At 38.5% G+C, this 15,713-nt stretch overlaps 1 protein-coding gene across 2 annotated transcripts in view; it reads left to right on the forward strand.

The window, feature by feature from the left end:
* The window catches only part of spel1 (DNA mismatch repair protein spel1), a 39,144-nt gene extending 27,155 nt beyond the window's left edge, over positions 1-11,989 (forward strand). For both annotated transcript variants that reach the window (XM_053785896.2, XM_053785897.1), the window contains 6 exons: positions 2,040-2,122; positions 2,426-2,517; positions 4,132-4,276; positions 6,501-6,578; positions 11,222-11,314; positions 11,436-11,989. In XM_053785896.2, coding sequence (XP_053641871.1) covers positions 2,040-2,122; positions 2,426-2,517; positions 4,132-4,276; positions 6,501-6,578; positions 11,222-11,314; positions 11,436-11,597 — 653 coding nt within the window. In that variant the 3' untranslated portion in view covers positions 11,598-11,989. The remainder of the gene's footprint in view (positions 1-2,039; positions 2,123-2,425; positions 2,518-4,131; positions 4,277-6,500; positions 6,579-11,221; positions 11,315-11,435) is intronic.
* Positions 11,990-15,713: the final 3,724 nt, after the last annotated feature.

Consider the following 15,713-nt stretch of genomic DNA (forward strand, 5'->3'; position numbering starts at 1 on the left):
CGTGTGTTCAGTCTTGCTTTTTCTCATCAGTGTTCAGTAATAATCAGCCTGCAAACTGATCATCGGGTTTCCCTGATAGCTCTTCTCCATGATGGTTCTGTCTTGATGAAATTGTTCACTATGGGGTTCTGTTTCACAGAAACTGTACGCGTGGAGCAAAACTTATGCTCGAATTTGAATTCGGCATCCGAAAATTAGTTGAAATGTTTTCAAACTTGAACTGAAACTGTTGTTGGCCAGTGTAATTTTTCACATGCATAAACATTTTGTATAAGTTCGTTTTATGCACATTAATTGGTGAACACCTGTAGATTCATCGTACTGGGAACTGAGTAGGAGCAATATATGTAGCATGTTTCCAATGTGCTGCTGTTGCAGTTGTTTATGTACCATGCCTGACAAAGATGTGCCTTTCTTTATGTATGCAGCTATGGGATGATGACACCTGCTGAGGGTTATATGACTTGTAAAAGGTTTTAGCAAGCTTTTAGCAACAATTGCCAAGAAATATTTGTTGGTGTAAAGTTCTACAGCTTCTCTGGCTGTTTGGTGATTTTTTTTTTCTTTTACATTTCATTGATTTCAAATATGTTGATATAAATGTGTAGGTCCACATCCCTTTATCTGAAATTCTGGAATTCGAAAAGTTCTGAAAAACAAAGTTTTTTCATGGAGTGTCAGTCATCTCTAAATAACTCCAATGCCGCCAGCCAGAGTGGCAGGCTTCAGTTGTCTCACAGCACTTGTAGTGTTCACATGTGCGTCTGCTGTTCACTGATATTTTGTTTTTGCTTTTTATTTTGTGACTGTGTTTAATTTCACTGTGAAAATGTCAAAAAGAGCTGCAGATACCCTTATGGGTAATAGTGTGAAAAAGAATAGGAAGCATCTGACGTTATCAATAATGCAGAAAGTAGAGTTACTGCAGAAGCTTGATTGTGGTGTGTCAGTGTGACATCTTGCTGAAGAATGTGGAGTTGGAACTACCACTGTTTATGATTTAAAGAAACAGAAAGACAAGTTACTGAAGTATTGTAGTGACAGTGATGACCAAAAACTAATGAAAAATAGGAAAACACTGCATAGGGCAAAAAAACGAAGATCTTGACTGTGTGCTAATGGAGTGGATTCGACAATGAAGCAAACATATGCCAATGACTGGTTTGTTGGTCATGAAACAAGCTAGAATATGCCATGAACTGACATTGAAGGCAAGTGTCAATATTTAGATGGTTGGCTGCAAAAATTTAAGCGTAATGGTGTAAAATGTCTGAACATCTGTGGTGAAAAAGCTTCTGCTGACCATAAAGCAGCTGAAAATTACATTGACGATTTTGCCAAGATAATATCTGACGAAAACCTTAGTCCTGAACAAATTTACAATGCTGATGAAATGGCTCTCTTCTGGTGCTATGTTCCTGGAAAAACATTAACAACGACTGATGAGAGAGCACCAACAGGTTTTAAGGATGCTAAGGACAGGTTAATTATTCTTGGGTGTACCAATGCTGCAGGCACACACAAGGTGAAGTTGACAGTGATTGGAAAAAGCAAACATCCAAGATGTCTGAAAGGTGTATGCAATTTAGCTGTGCATTATTATAAACCGTAGTAGTATTCGTAGTCTTTATTTATCCCACTTAGTGTGAGTATTCATATGTTTTTGCTGAAGTGTTAATATTTGATGAAGGGGTGTTGCCCTAGACCCCACTTTCATTCTGAAATTCAAAAAATTCTGAAATTCGAAACACTACTGGCCCCAAGGGTTTCGGATAAAGGGATGTGGACCTCTAGTAGACTTGTATTTAATCAGGTGCATTAATTTTTAAGTTTTTTTATTAGATGCCACAGTGCTGAAATGTTGATGTTGGTGTCTGAATGTTAGTAAAACAGCCTTAAAACAGTAATTATGTAAAAATAAAGGTTATTAATTCTTAAACACATCCTCTTTTAAGACTTTTCTTTTTCTTTTTAACCAAGATCACATGTTGGTATTTTGGGTCATGGTCAGTCAGTTATTAGTTAGTTTTTAACCATAGCTCGTGTGGGTGCTGGAGACTGCCAGCTGAAAGGAGTTTCAACATTCATGGCAGAAATGCTGGAAACGGCTTCCATTCTTCGGGTTAGTATGCTTTCGTGTTGCTCCATAATTTTTTTTTTTTTTTTTTTACTTCCTACTACTCGTGCCTTGAAATTGTTACATATGAAGTTGGTTGAGTTTCTTGGATATTCTTTGTGTTGAAATTTATTGTATTTTTGAAGGTAAAAAATATGTTAGTGCTCTACAATTAATCACAAAACTGAATGTTTAACACACTGTATAGTAAATTAAGGCACTCTTTTTGGTACAGTATTAATAATTTTTACTTTTCTGCTTTGATACATTACCTATATAAAGTCATTGTGGTTTCTTTGTCCATTTTAGTCGGCAAGCAATGAGTCGCTTATCATTATTGATGAACTGGGCCGTGGAACTTCAACTTATGATGGTTTTGGATTAGCTTGGGCAATATCAGAGTAAGTACACTTGGTGAACATTCTTTGACCATTATGTACAGTCCTTACTACATCCATCTGCTTTTAACAAAGATTTTATACTTCATTTATTTTCACATAAAATTTTTTTAGCTATATTTTTGTGATAAATTAATACGTACTCTGTTTAGATCTCTACACTACACCACTGAGTATCAAGACCTTGAATAGTAAAAGAAAACATTTTCCAATTGCCATGTCCTGTGCTGGAACTCCTTAAAATATTCTTATGGCCTTGGCTGGTGCTTTAGCTCCTTAATATGTTCTTATAGCTATAATTGGTGCTGCATCTTATTAACCCTTTGACTGTCGCAACCCCCAATCCTGAGGTGTCTCCTGGTGTCGCAAAATTTAAAAAAAAAAAATTATTTTTTCTTATGAAATGATAGAGAATCTTTTCCCGATTGTAATGACACCAAAAAAACGAAATTTGATGGGAAACTGACGGAATTATGCTCTCGTGAAGTTAGCGACCTCGGCGCTGTTTACAAATCGGCGATTTCGCCCGTTTTGAGCCCTATTTTCGGCTAATTCCATTGTTCCAGTCGCGCAAACTCATAGCTATTTCTTTAGAACTCCATTTTTTCTATTGATGGAGTACAAGAAACTGCCCATTTACCGATTTCAACTACCTAATAATGTGGTCAGAAATTTGCAATTTGGCCAATTTCATGAAAACTAAAAAATATGACAATTTCAAAATAAGGTCCAGAATGTACAATGCAGACATTCCTGGCTCTAAAATAACATTTTCTTTGTTCATCAGTCATGTCTCCAGCCCCCTCTGATATTACTCTTGCTTTCTATTTTGAATTTTTATTCAAACAAAAAATAGAAGACTTACTATTATGCAGACTACTGCAATACTGTAATAATTGTATAAATAACATCAACCCATTCATGACTGCATATTAGAATGGCTAGTTGGACATTTATTGAACAATGGCATTATTTGTTTACTTTTGAACATTGGCAAAAATCAAACATTTCCCCTACTTTGAGCTCCATTTCTAGGTTCTTTTTATAGAAAAATCAATCAAAATCACCTCTATTTCTATAATATGTTTTCCATTCTATCAAATGAGACCAAGAAAACGAGAATACAACCATAAATACTATACGAAAATAGACCACAAAGTCGGCATTTTAATTAAAAAAAACGGTCGGAGTTTTTTTTTTCTCATTATGCACTGCATGCTCCAGGATTTTTTTTATATGGTGCACACTGACCACACAGACCCATTCTCTCACATGTGGGCCTACCAGCTTTCTCCTGCTTGATTTGAAGCCGCTAGAATTTATGAGTATATATACGTCAAACACGGTACCTCGTAAGACGTATACATGTATATACGGCCGCGACAGTCAAAGGGTTAAAATGTTGCAGTAGCATTGTTTTGCAGCAGATCAACCATTGTTACCCTAACATTTTTCTAACCCATCTTTAAAGATTTCAAAAATATTATCACAAAGCAAGCTAAACCAGAAGCATTCCAAAGTATTTGTTTTAGTGATGGACTAGAGTATGTGGACTTTAATAAATACTTGCTTAATTGGTATTTTGACCTAGCCTTTAAACTTTGTAATAACTTTCAGGTATATAGCAAAAGAGATTGGATCATTCTGCTTGTTTGCAACACATTTTCATGAGCTGACAGCACTTGCTGATGAGGTGGACACAGTGAAGAACTTCCATGTCACAGCTACCACTGCTCATGGTGCTTTAACTCTTCTGTATCAGGTCAGTTAATCTCTCACAACAGTAATTGTAATCTCAATACTGCATCATCCACAATGTGTACGAAACTGTTTTAGTGGTACATTTCCCCCATACTGAAAAACCATTGGATGACTCGTATAGCATTGTACTTTGAAGTTTGAATGCAGACTTACCATTGTCTGGTTTTGTTTCAGGTGTGCTTTATAAGTTCAAAACAAATGAGAACATATGTATATTCATTCATGAATGAGTGTCTGAACATTGTTTAAATAGTTGTGAATATGACTGAGGGGGACTTGTTAGGCAATGGATAACTTCATATTTTTGCCTAACAATAATTGTGGCATCCTTGACAGTCATTTAGTGACAGTGCCAAGGATGCCACAAGGATGTAGTGACTGTGTCAGTACAGGTTCTCCATTCTCTTTTTCATTGCTAGGCAAATGCCTCCCTGTACCATAAGTCTGAAGTTAGATATTAATGTTTTAGCCTTTTAAAAAGATTATATATTTATTCATAGCTAGTACTGTACTTAGACAAGTAAGAAATACATTTTACCTGTTGTAAAATAATTCTGTACTCAGAACTTGAGAAAAAAATTAGAAAATTAAAGAAAATATTGCCCTAATAAGTGACAACCAAGAAAGTATAGTATGACAAGTTAACAGTAGAAACAGAAAAGGTTATTTGGCAAAAATAAAAAATAGCAAAGGATCCTTTCAGTACAATGTTTCACCCAAGGTTGGGCTTTATCAAGTACATAGGAATGAACAAATATACCACTTTATAAGGCAAACAAGAAGCATGAGGTCAGGCTTAGAGAAAAACGCATCACACATGGTAAATGTGAGAGTAGGTCACATGCAGCTACAAATTATGAGATTGTTTGGCGAGGTCAGGTATTGGTGGAAGCAAGGGGTGGGAGTAGTTGAGCCCATTATATTTATTATATGAATTGTGGACACTGGGCAATAGGTCCAGCCAACATGAACATTCTGCTGTTTTGGTGAGATGGATCACTGCTTCTAAAAGGATCCTCTGCCACCAGTGTCTTTATTCCCATTTGTTGGCTTTTGCCATTGCCTACTTAGGTCATTGTAAAAACAAAATTCCAATTTTGAGTCCATGAATGTGCTGCACTAGTAAAAAGGCTCAGAAGTATAACCCAAAAAAAAGAATATGTTTGAACCTTTATTATTCTTTCTTGGGCACTTGAGCAAGGTTAAGATGGTTTACTGATATAAATAATTAGGCATTACCAAAGGGATACCATGGAGTGGTTCCCCCCCCCCCTAGGCTTTTGTTTATTACCTAAGTATTCTTCATCTGATTGGCTTAAATTTTCCAGTGCTGTTGTACTGAATTAGATTAAGGTTCGTCCAGTTGGTAAATGGAGGACAATAAATGTAATTAGATAAGTGGCAAACTACAAAGGAACAATGCAATTGGTAATTTGCAAATTATCAGAAATGCATGGGATGAAGCATGGGAGGATGAGTGGTGGTTCTTGTGGTAGTGGCATGTGCAGGTGCCCTCTTCATTTTTATGTACATACAGTAAACGATTCCTATATTTGGTTCTTTGCAATAACTGATCATTAAACTTTCAACACTAGTGTATCCTACTCGGAAAAAAGCCGAGATTGTTGTTGGAGTATGTAGGTTCTAATTTGGCAATCTTATTAAAAGGGTACAATATTTTTCAATGGCTGATGCATCTTATGGACAGGATAGTACCCAGTAGGTAAATACAAATTTGCTACTTTCCTAACATAGTTAATAAACTTGGAATCATTGGATTCTGAACAATTATTGAAGAATGTCTCTTCTGCTTGGCCTGACTCTTTCAACAATGATGTACTGTGCTCAAAGGTTTGAACTGATTTTGGGTTGTGGAATTTAATTTGCCAACAAACTGGCTTTTCCTGCAATAACCAGAGAATGACTTCTGGTTTGCTTCAAATGCCTAAACACTAGTGTATTATAGAAAATTTTTAGATTGATCTTGGACTGCACGAATACCATTTTGCCAGTTTTATTGAAGAATTTGTGAGGATTAAAATATAGGTTTTTCATGCATTAATTTGTGAATACCTCGTGTGATTGGTTTTAAACCTTCAAAGGGAAGCCTGTCCTATTTTTAGGCTGCAGATTAGGAAGACTCAAACATTCATGTTCATCACTAATATAATTATATGTTTATTCTAATGTGTGAAGATTTTATGACTTATTGTATTCATACAAAGGTGCGTCCAGGGCCCTGTGACCGCAGCTTTGGTATCCACGTTGCAGAATTAGCCAATTTTCCTCCTAGTGTAATTGAGGTGAGTCAGGTTTTCTAATAATTTTAGCAAGGACTTTTGTGTGTATCATTAATGCAACTGAACATTAAAATGGTATAAAATACCGACAGGTTGTTAGGTAAGACACACATGCAACAGTTGGGTATCTTTATTTCGAAACGTTTCGCCTACACAGTAGGCTTCTTCAGTCGAGTACAGAAAAGTTGATAGTATCTTCTGTATCCTCTGCTTCTGTCAACTTTTCTGTACTTGACTGAAGAAGCCTACTGTGTAGGCGAAACGTTTCGAAATAAAGATACCTAACTGTTGCATATGTGTCTTACCTAACATTAATGCAACTATAAATGTATATTGTATTTGTAGTTCCTTAGCTATCTGTCAAGTTCTGTACGATCCATCCAACATGTTTGCAGTTTGAAAATAAAATAATGTATTAACAAAAATTCGGCTAGTTGCATATCTAGTTATAATGCTGTACTTATGTGGTATCTTTTCCCTCTTTCTACATCTGAACCCATTTTCTTTTTTTTTAAACTGACCATTTCTCACCAAGGAAAGGTGACCCAAGCAGGAAACATTCAACATCATTCATTCAGTAGCTGTCTTGTCAGAAGTATTCAGACATCATAATTTGAATGACCCTCAGAACGGTAACATTCCCACCCCTCTCCAGAGAGCAGGCACTGTGCATCCCACCTCCAAGAATCAAGAGTTCAGTTAACCAGTTTCCCTAAATCTCTCTTTAAACTTTACCTTGCTCATGCTGCAACACCATATCAAACACTTTTCTACATTCACTCCAATCTAACATACTTACATTCACCTGCAGGATGTGTAAACCCCACTACTTAAAAACCTTCATGGATTTCCTGGGATGGCCTCTACCCCCTACTTTCTCCCACCTAGATACACCTTGGTCATCATATTCTACTTCATCCCATCTAAATGTCCAGCTCTTATGAGGAGTAATTTCAATATGCAGATTTGGAAAAAGTCCCTCCAGCATTTTCTGTGCATCAATTATGATGACTCTTTCTTACATGTGCTCCACTGGGTACAATTTGATGCATTTTAGATGTTTGAGTTTAAACAGGCAGTGAAATTTCCCTGTACATTTTCCAGATCTGCAGTTGTGCCGGCCTTTAATGGAGCTGCAAGTGTACAGCAGTTGTCCAGTCTCAGCCCATAGGGTTTAGCACTTGTCTTGAAGATTCTTGTCATCCAGCTTATTGTTTTCCTTGTAGTTGATGGTGGGAAGTACAAAACCTGCACTTCTGAAGGATTTGTGGGAATGTTGCAGTATGGAGGGTTATTTGAATTGTGATATCTTAGAGCTTTGGAATGAATGGTGGTGAATATGTCCCCTACCATGGTAGGAAGTGGATATTATAGCAAGAGAATTTATAACTTTTACCTGACCATTTGGAGGAAAACTACCCAAGAAGGGCATAACTTTCTTCTTTTGCATGTAAGTGGACCCCCCGCATTACGAACGCATCGCTTTACATTAAATCCGCCATACGGAGCATTTGAATGCAAAAATTTTTGCCTCGCCTCGCAATAAAAAACTTGCCATATGTGATTCGTCTGGGACGCGTCCCACGTGTGGCCTCAGCTGCCCCATGGGTGCCAGTGTTTACAAGCCAGCCAGTGCGGTCGCATCTAAGCATACATTCGGTACATCTCATGTTATCACAGTGTTTTTAGTGCTTGTAACTGCAAAATAAGTCACCTGGGCCCCCAAGAAAGCTTCTAGTGCCAACCCTGTGGTAAAAAGGGTGAAAATTACTATGGAAATGAAAAAAGAAATAATTGTTAAGTACGAAAGTGGAGTGCGTGTCTCGGAGCTCGCCAGGTTGTATACCAAACCCCAATCAACCATCGCCACTATCTTGGCCAACAAAACAGCAATCAAGGAAGCTGTTCTTGCAAAAGGTGCAAGTTTGTTTCCGAAACAGAGATCGCAAGTGATAGATGTTGAGAGACTGTTATTGGTTTGGATAAACAAAAAACAGATAGCAGGAGATAGCATCTCTCAAGTGATCATATGTGAAAAGGCTAGGAAGTTGCATGACGATTTAATTAGAAAAATGCCTGCAACTAGTGGTGATGTGAGTGAATTTAAGGCCAGCAAAGGTTGGTTTTAGAGATTTAAGAATCATAGTGGCATACATAGTGTGATAAGGCATGGTGAGGCTGCCAGTTCAGACCAAAAAGCGGCTGAAAAATATGTGAAGGAATTCAAGGAGTACATAGACAGTGAAGAATTGAAACTTGAACAAGTGTTTAATTGCAACGAAACAGGCCTATTTTGGAAGAAAATGCCAAGCAGAACCTACATTACTCAGGAGGAAAAGGCACTCCCAGGACATAAGCCAATGAAAGACAGGCTTCTCTTTTGATGTGTGCTAATGCTAGTGGTGATTGCAAAGTGAAGCCTTTATTGGTGTATCATTCTGAAACTCCCAGAGCGTTCAAGCAAAACAATGCCCTCAAGGCTAATTTGTGTGTGCTGTGGAGGGCAAACAGTAAGGCATGGGTCACTAGGGACTTTTTCTATGACTGGTTATGCCATGCATTTGCCCCCACTGTGAAAAATTACATAATGGAAAAGAAATTGGACCTTAAGTGCCTCCTGGTATTAGACAATGCTCCTGGTCATCCTTCAGATTTGGCAGAGACTTTCTGGGGACATGAGCTTCATTAAGGTTGAGTTTTTGCCTCCTAATACCACTTCTTTCCTGCAGCCTGGTGGCTAAAGCTCCCACTTCACACACGGAGGGCCCGGGTTCGATTCCCGGCGGGTGGAAACATTTCGACACGTTTCCTTACACCTGTTGTCCTGTTCACCTAGCAGCAAATAGGTACCTGGGTGTTAGTCGACTGGTGTGGGTTGCATCCTGGGGAACAAGATTAAGGACCCCAATGGAAATAAGTTAGACAGTCCTCGATGACGCACTGACTTTCTTGGGTTATCCTGGGTGGTTAACCCTCCGGGGTTAAAAATCCGAACGAAATCTTATCTTAGCCCATGGACCAGCAGGTCATTTCAAACTTCAAAAAATTCTACACAAAAGCTATGTTTCAAAAGAGCTTTAAAGTGACCTCAGACACTCGATTGACTCTAAGAGAGTTTTGGAAAGATCACTTTAGTATCCTTAGTTGTGTAAACCTTATAGGTAAGGCTTGGGAGGGAGTGACTAAGAGGACCTTGAACTCTGCTTGGAAGAAACTGTGGCCACAATGTGTAGAAGAAAGGGATTTGAAGGGTTTGGGGTGTATGCCAGTTGTGGAATCCATTGTGGCATTGGGGAAGTCCTTGGGGTTGGAGGTTAGTGGGGAGGATGTGGAAGAGTTGGAGGAGGAGGACAGTGAAGAACTAACCACTGATGAGCTGCAAGATCATCTTCAACAGCAAGAAGCCAGACCTGAGGAAACTGCTTCAGAGGAGGGGAGAGAGAAATTGAGGAAGTTGCCTACTTCAAAGATTAAGGAAATGTGTGCAAAGTGTGTTGAACTGCATACCTTTACGGATGAAAATCACCCTGACACAGCTACTGCAAGCCGTGTTGGCAACCTGTACAATGACAATGTTACGCCCCATTTTAGGAAGGTCTTAAAGAAACGGGAGGTACAGAGCTTTATGGACAGATTTCTTGTGCGACAGAAGTCCAGTGACTCTCAAGCTGGTCCTAGTGGCATTAAAAGAAGGGAAGTAACCCTGGAAAAGGACTTGCTACCTCAAGTCCTAATGGAAGGGGATTCCCCTTCTAAACAATAACTTCTACACTCTCCCCTCCTCCTATCCCATCAATCATCACCAGATCTTCAATAAAGGTAAGTTTCATGTATTCTATTCTTAGTAGGGTAGTAATTGTGCATGTCTTCTTCAGTTTGTGTGTATTAAAATTAATATTTCATGTGGTAAAAAATTTTTTTTTTCCCATACTTTGGGGTGTCAGGAACAGATTAATTTGATTTCCATTATTTCTTATGGGGAAAATTAATTCGGCTTATGATGAGCTCTCAGGAACGGATTAATATCGTAAGGCGGGGGTCCACTGTACTTCAGAAAAAGTGAAGGTTGAAAAAGACACATTACATAGGTTTAATATAATTGAGCTAAAAGTGACCCATGCAAGTGCTTATATTTGCTAATAATGCCTCCCAAAAGTAACCAGGCTTGAGACTGAAGCTCTTGATTAGTTTGTGTCATAATACATTATTATTATACCTACTTCCTAATGACTTGCCAGGTTAATGGATGTGACCCACAATGGAAATATGATACAGCAAGTATCTTTCAGTTTGATAAGGTATTAAAATATAAGTAAAAGTGAATAGCATAGATGAATAACTAAAGTATAGTGAAAAAAAAAAAGCAGTTTATTGATAGAATAAGAGTTTGAAGTTATTAGGGAAATAAAAATTTCTTAAAGTAAAAATTTATCAAGAAAATTAAATTACTCCCTTTATAAAATTAAAACTTAGAATCAAGATATTCTTAGATTTGTCAAACAACTTGTACATAAATGTGTACATAATTAATAATGCCATTAAATTTTAAATAACCATTCATTTTTAATTTCATATTTTTTCTAGTGTTACCATGTGTGTAAACAGCAGCTGAAAAATTAATATTTCTAAATGCTTCATTGTTACAGTATGCCAAGAGGAAGGCTGGGGAATTGGAAGATGATTTTGGTGGTGGTGATGATTCAGAAGAAGCAGTTAAGAAAAGGAAGCTGGAGAAACAGGTAATAGTAAAAATGTTGCATTTTCTTATATTATGGTTGTCTGACAGTTCATTGATATATGCAGAAAAAAAAATTCAGTATATTTGGTAAAGCATATAAAATCTCTTGTGCTTGTTTTCAGGAGGGCGAGAAAATAATTGAAGAATTTCTTAACAAGGCAGCTATTCTTGACATCGATAACCAAACTGAAGATGATCTACTGAAGGAGATCAAGAAACTGCAACAAGAAGCTCAAGCTTGTAATAATGCATATGTTTCACACCTCTTATCCAGGCAGACTTGATTGTACGACAGTGAAGACTTGCCATTATAGAACCTTATCGGTTGTTATTTTATTAGTGCTGAGAAGAGGCTTACAACTGACATAGTTATGTGCAAATAGTATATAAATGTTATTATTTGGAACTTGGTTAGCTATATTTGTCTTAAAAGTTATACAAAAGAGTAGGCATGAAATCAATATTAACCCGTAAACGGTCCAAACGTATATATACGTTTTTTCAACATTTGAAAGTATGTAAAAAAATAGATCTTTTTGTTTTTTTACATTTGAAAATATGTAAAAAAAAAAAAACGTAGATCTACTTTTGTAGCACTACACGTGTGAACGTAGATCTGCTTGGACTGTTTACGGGTTAAATTTTTGAATTGTTAAAAGTTAAATTATTGCTTGCAGCTACTGTTTTTTTTTTTTCATCAGTCACAGAAACATATTCTACCTTTTTTTTTTTTTTTTTTTTTTAAGTGGGTCTCTTCTGAAGTATCAAGATTTGTTTAGAAATGTTTTTCTTTAAGTCAGCCTTGTATAGTATATCATTAAATTAATGTTATTCAGTACGTATAGCCAAATTGATGAAAAAGACAACTTCAACACTGCATGTCTTTATTGTTGAAAGATTTTGTCTGCATGGCAGGCTTCTTCAGTCAAACAACTTTTATACTGGAAACAGAAGTCTTGATTGAAGGTGTTTAGACCTAATAGAAGCACAATGCAAGTCATGCATCATTTCCAGAGGTGAGGTACAGCAGTTGTAGAGAGCATCACAGTTGTTCAGGGCTTACTATTGGAAGTAGGTCATGCCAATAAGTTGGATCAGCACTTGACAGTAGAGTTGTAGAAGGCATCTTCTGTTCCAAGACTCTATGGCATTGTTGGAGCAGACAAGCATCATTACATTAATGAAAAACAACTTTGACAAAATAATGAATAAAATGCATGCACAACACTTAGGTATCTCCATTCTTGGAAAATTTATGCTTGCGTGGTAGGCTCCATTAATTGAAGACAAGTGAATTTTACATGGAGAAAGTGGAAGAAACGGATAGGCAATTTTCGTCTTCATTCCCAATCTTCATGGGTACTCAGTCCCTGAGCCATGATTGAAAACAAATAACTCTTAGTCTATAGGACTGAACACTTTAAAATTGCCTCGCTGCTTCTACTGTCTCCAGTGCAGAAGTTGCTGCTTGTGTTTGACTGAAGGAGTCTGCCATTCAAACAAAATGTGTCATCAAATGCAAATACATAAGTGTCATACGTGTGCCTTGTTTATCAGTTTGTCAGTGTTCCATACCATTAATACAGTGATGCTCGTCTTACACAGTAACACTATGGATTCTTGGTAAGATGTGTGCCTTCTCCAACCCTACTGATAATCAGCTTATCAGGAAGACCAACTTCTGCCTACCTGTGATGCAGTTTCCAACGGCTACATAACATGCCTTGTTTTCTGGTGTGAGTCCATCTTCATGCCTGTGATGAATGGTCACCGATATTAGTAGACATTCTTTATTCGTTCGCCGCCCCTGTTTGCTCCGTCCCTTTTCTCTTCGCCTACATTCACTCTTGTCTTCACTTCAGTTACCACCTTTATATGTTCATGTAGCATCTCACTTTTCCCTACCCCCCTGGGAAGTTCCAGCTGTTCGGGTCTGTTCTTTCTCACTCCCTTGCTCGAAAGCTCAACTGCCTACGGTGGCTTCCCGCTCTCTTTTTCTTGATCACTTCCACTCCCATTCTCATGCCACCGCTGTGTACACAGATGGCTCTAAGTCTTCAGACAGCGTCGGATTCGCAGCAATGTTTCCGGACAGCGTCGTGCGGGGGCATTTACTATCTTCAGCTAGCATTTTTACTGCTGAACTGTATGCCATTCTTGCAGCACTTATTCGTATCGCATCTATGCCTGTGTCATCATTTGTAGTAGTCTCAGACTCCCTTAGTGCTCTACAGGCTATACGAAAATTTGATACATCTCGTCCCCTAGTTCTCTGTATCCAACTTTGGCTACGCCGTATCTCTACCAAACATAAAGATATTGTTTTTTGTTGGGTCCCTGGTCATGTCGACGTACAGGGCAATGAACAGGCAGACACTGCTGCGCGGTCAGCAGTACATGACCTACCAATTTCCTATCGAGGTGTTCCATTTCTGGACTATTTTGCTGCAATAGCTACCCACCTTCGCACCCGTTGGCAACAACGTTGGTCAACTCTGCTCAGTAACAAACTTCATTCTATTAAACCGAGCATAGGTTACTGGCCGTCTTCTTGTCATCAGTGCCGAGGTTGGGAGACCACTCTCTCCCGCCTTCGCATTGGCCACAATCGTCTTACTCATGGGTATCTCATGGAGAGGCACCCTGTTCCTCTCTGTGAGCAGTGTCAAGTTCCAGTATCGATTAGCCACATTCTGTTAGACTGCCCTCTCTATCAACGAGCACGCAGAATTTACCTCCAATGTCGTCCTCGTTCTACTACTCTCTCTTTACCTTCCCTTCTTGCTGAAGGACCCTCCTTTAATCCTGACTCTCTCATTGACTTCTTGACAACGACTGATTTACTCCACAAACTCTGATGATACTTTTCGCACTCCCCTCAGCCCTTTCTAGTTCAGTCTCTTGCTGCCCTTTACCCTTTCACCATCCACTACCCCGCTGTTACCTATTACTCATCCATCTCCCTTTTGCCACCTGATGCCCTCGCTTCCTTCCTGCCCTGCAGCGCTGTATAGTCCTTGTGGCTTATTATTATTATTACAATCAAGGGGGAAGCGCTAAACCCGGAGGATTATACAGCGCCTGGGGGGGGGGGGGATGTGGAAGGCATTCAGGCTTAATTTGGGGAACTGGAGCACAGATCCAATTCCCTAAATCAAGAGCCCCTCACCAACATCAAGGAACCTTCCTTGAGGGGCTTCCTTGTGGCTTAGCGCTTCTTTTTGATTATAATAATAATAATCCTTCCTGCCCTGCAGCGCTGTATAGTCCTTGTGGCTTAGCGCTTCTTTTTGATTATAATAATAATCATGCCTGTGATTTAGGATAATAGACTGAACACCTGTTAAAGCTAAGGGAATGAACACCTTAAAATTACCTGTCTACTTCCACTGTCTCCAGTACATGTCATTTCTGAATTTTACTGAGCCCTGCCCATGGGCAAAATATTTTGGCATTAAAAGTACCCAAGTGTTGCACATATACATTACAATGTGGTATGATAAAGCAGTTTGGCTTAGTGTTATTCATGGAAAGTCCTAAATCAATTCATTAGAATTGTATTATAATAGTACTGATTGGTCCCTGTCAGTCAATTGCTTTTTTAAGGTACTGTAATGATAGTTCAACAAAAATGTATAGCAAAAGGAAACCTTTGTTAGTATGGATTTTTCCCTACATATGGCTTTAAGCTCAGATCACAACAGTGCCAAGAAGTTGTAGTCAGGTGCTGTGCAAGGTTGAAGTTGAAGTCACATCTGGTGTAGGTGAGGTGTGGCAATGTTGGATGTGGCCTGAATATTGTTGTTGGTTCCTGGTTATTTGCATTTTTCATGTCTGGGAATAATTTAGTGATGGAATTTTATAAAATACATTTGCCTCTCTTCCATGTGATGGGTCTAGAGACAGGTATAGTTGCTAATTCAAGACATAATAACCCCTCTTGGTTTTTTTATATAAGGTGGGCTTGCCTGAAGTTCATGTATGTGCATGCATGTTTGTACCAGGCATGCATTCCATGTATTGTCCTCCACAACAAAAACAGATGTGCCAGTAGGGTGGATATGACACAGATGTACAGTACACAGAGATGCATGTCTCACAAGCTTCAAGAAAAACCACCTCTTACACCAGGAAAGTAACAGAGAGGGGTAGATGAATTAGCATCTATACTTATCTTTAAAATCATCACATGGAAGCAAATGCATACATAAAACTATCATTAAACATGAAAAACAAGTTACCAGGAACTGACTTTGTGATTCAAGCAACATACATGCATAGGCAAAATGTCATACTAACAAGTCTCTACTCCCCTTCCCTCCCTCCCCCCCACTTGTTGGCCTGGTCACAGACAGGGCCGTGGGGGCGTTGACCCCCGGAACTCTCTCCAGGTATACCAT

Source organism: Cherax quadricarinatus, chromosome 50 (assembly GCF_038502225.1).
Source record: "Cherax quadricarinatus isolate ZL_2023a chromosome 50, ASM3850222v1, whole genome shotgun sequence".
In the NCBI taxonomy this organism is placed as follows: Eukaryota; Metazoa; Arthropoda; class Malacostraca; order Decapoda; family Parastacidae; genus Cherax; species Cherax quadricarinatus.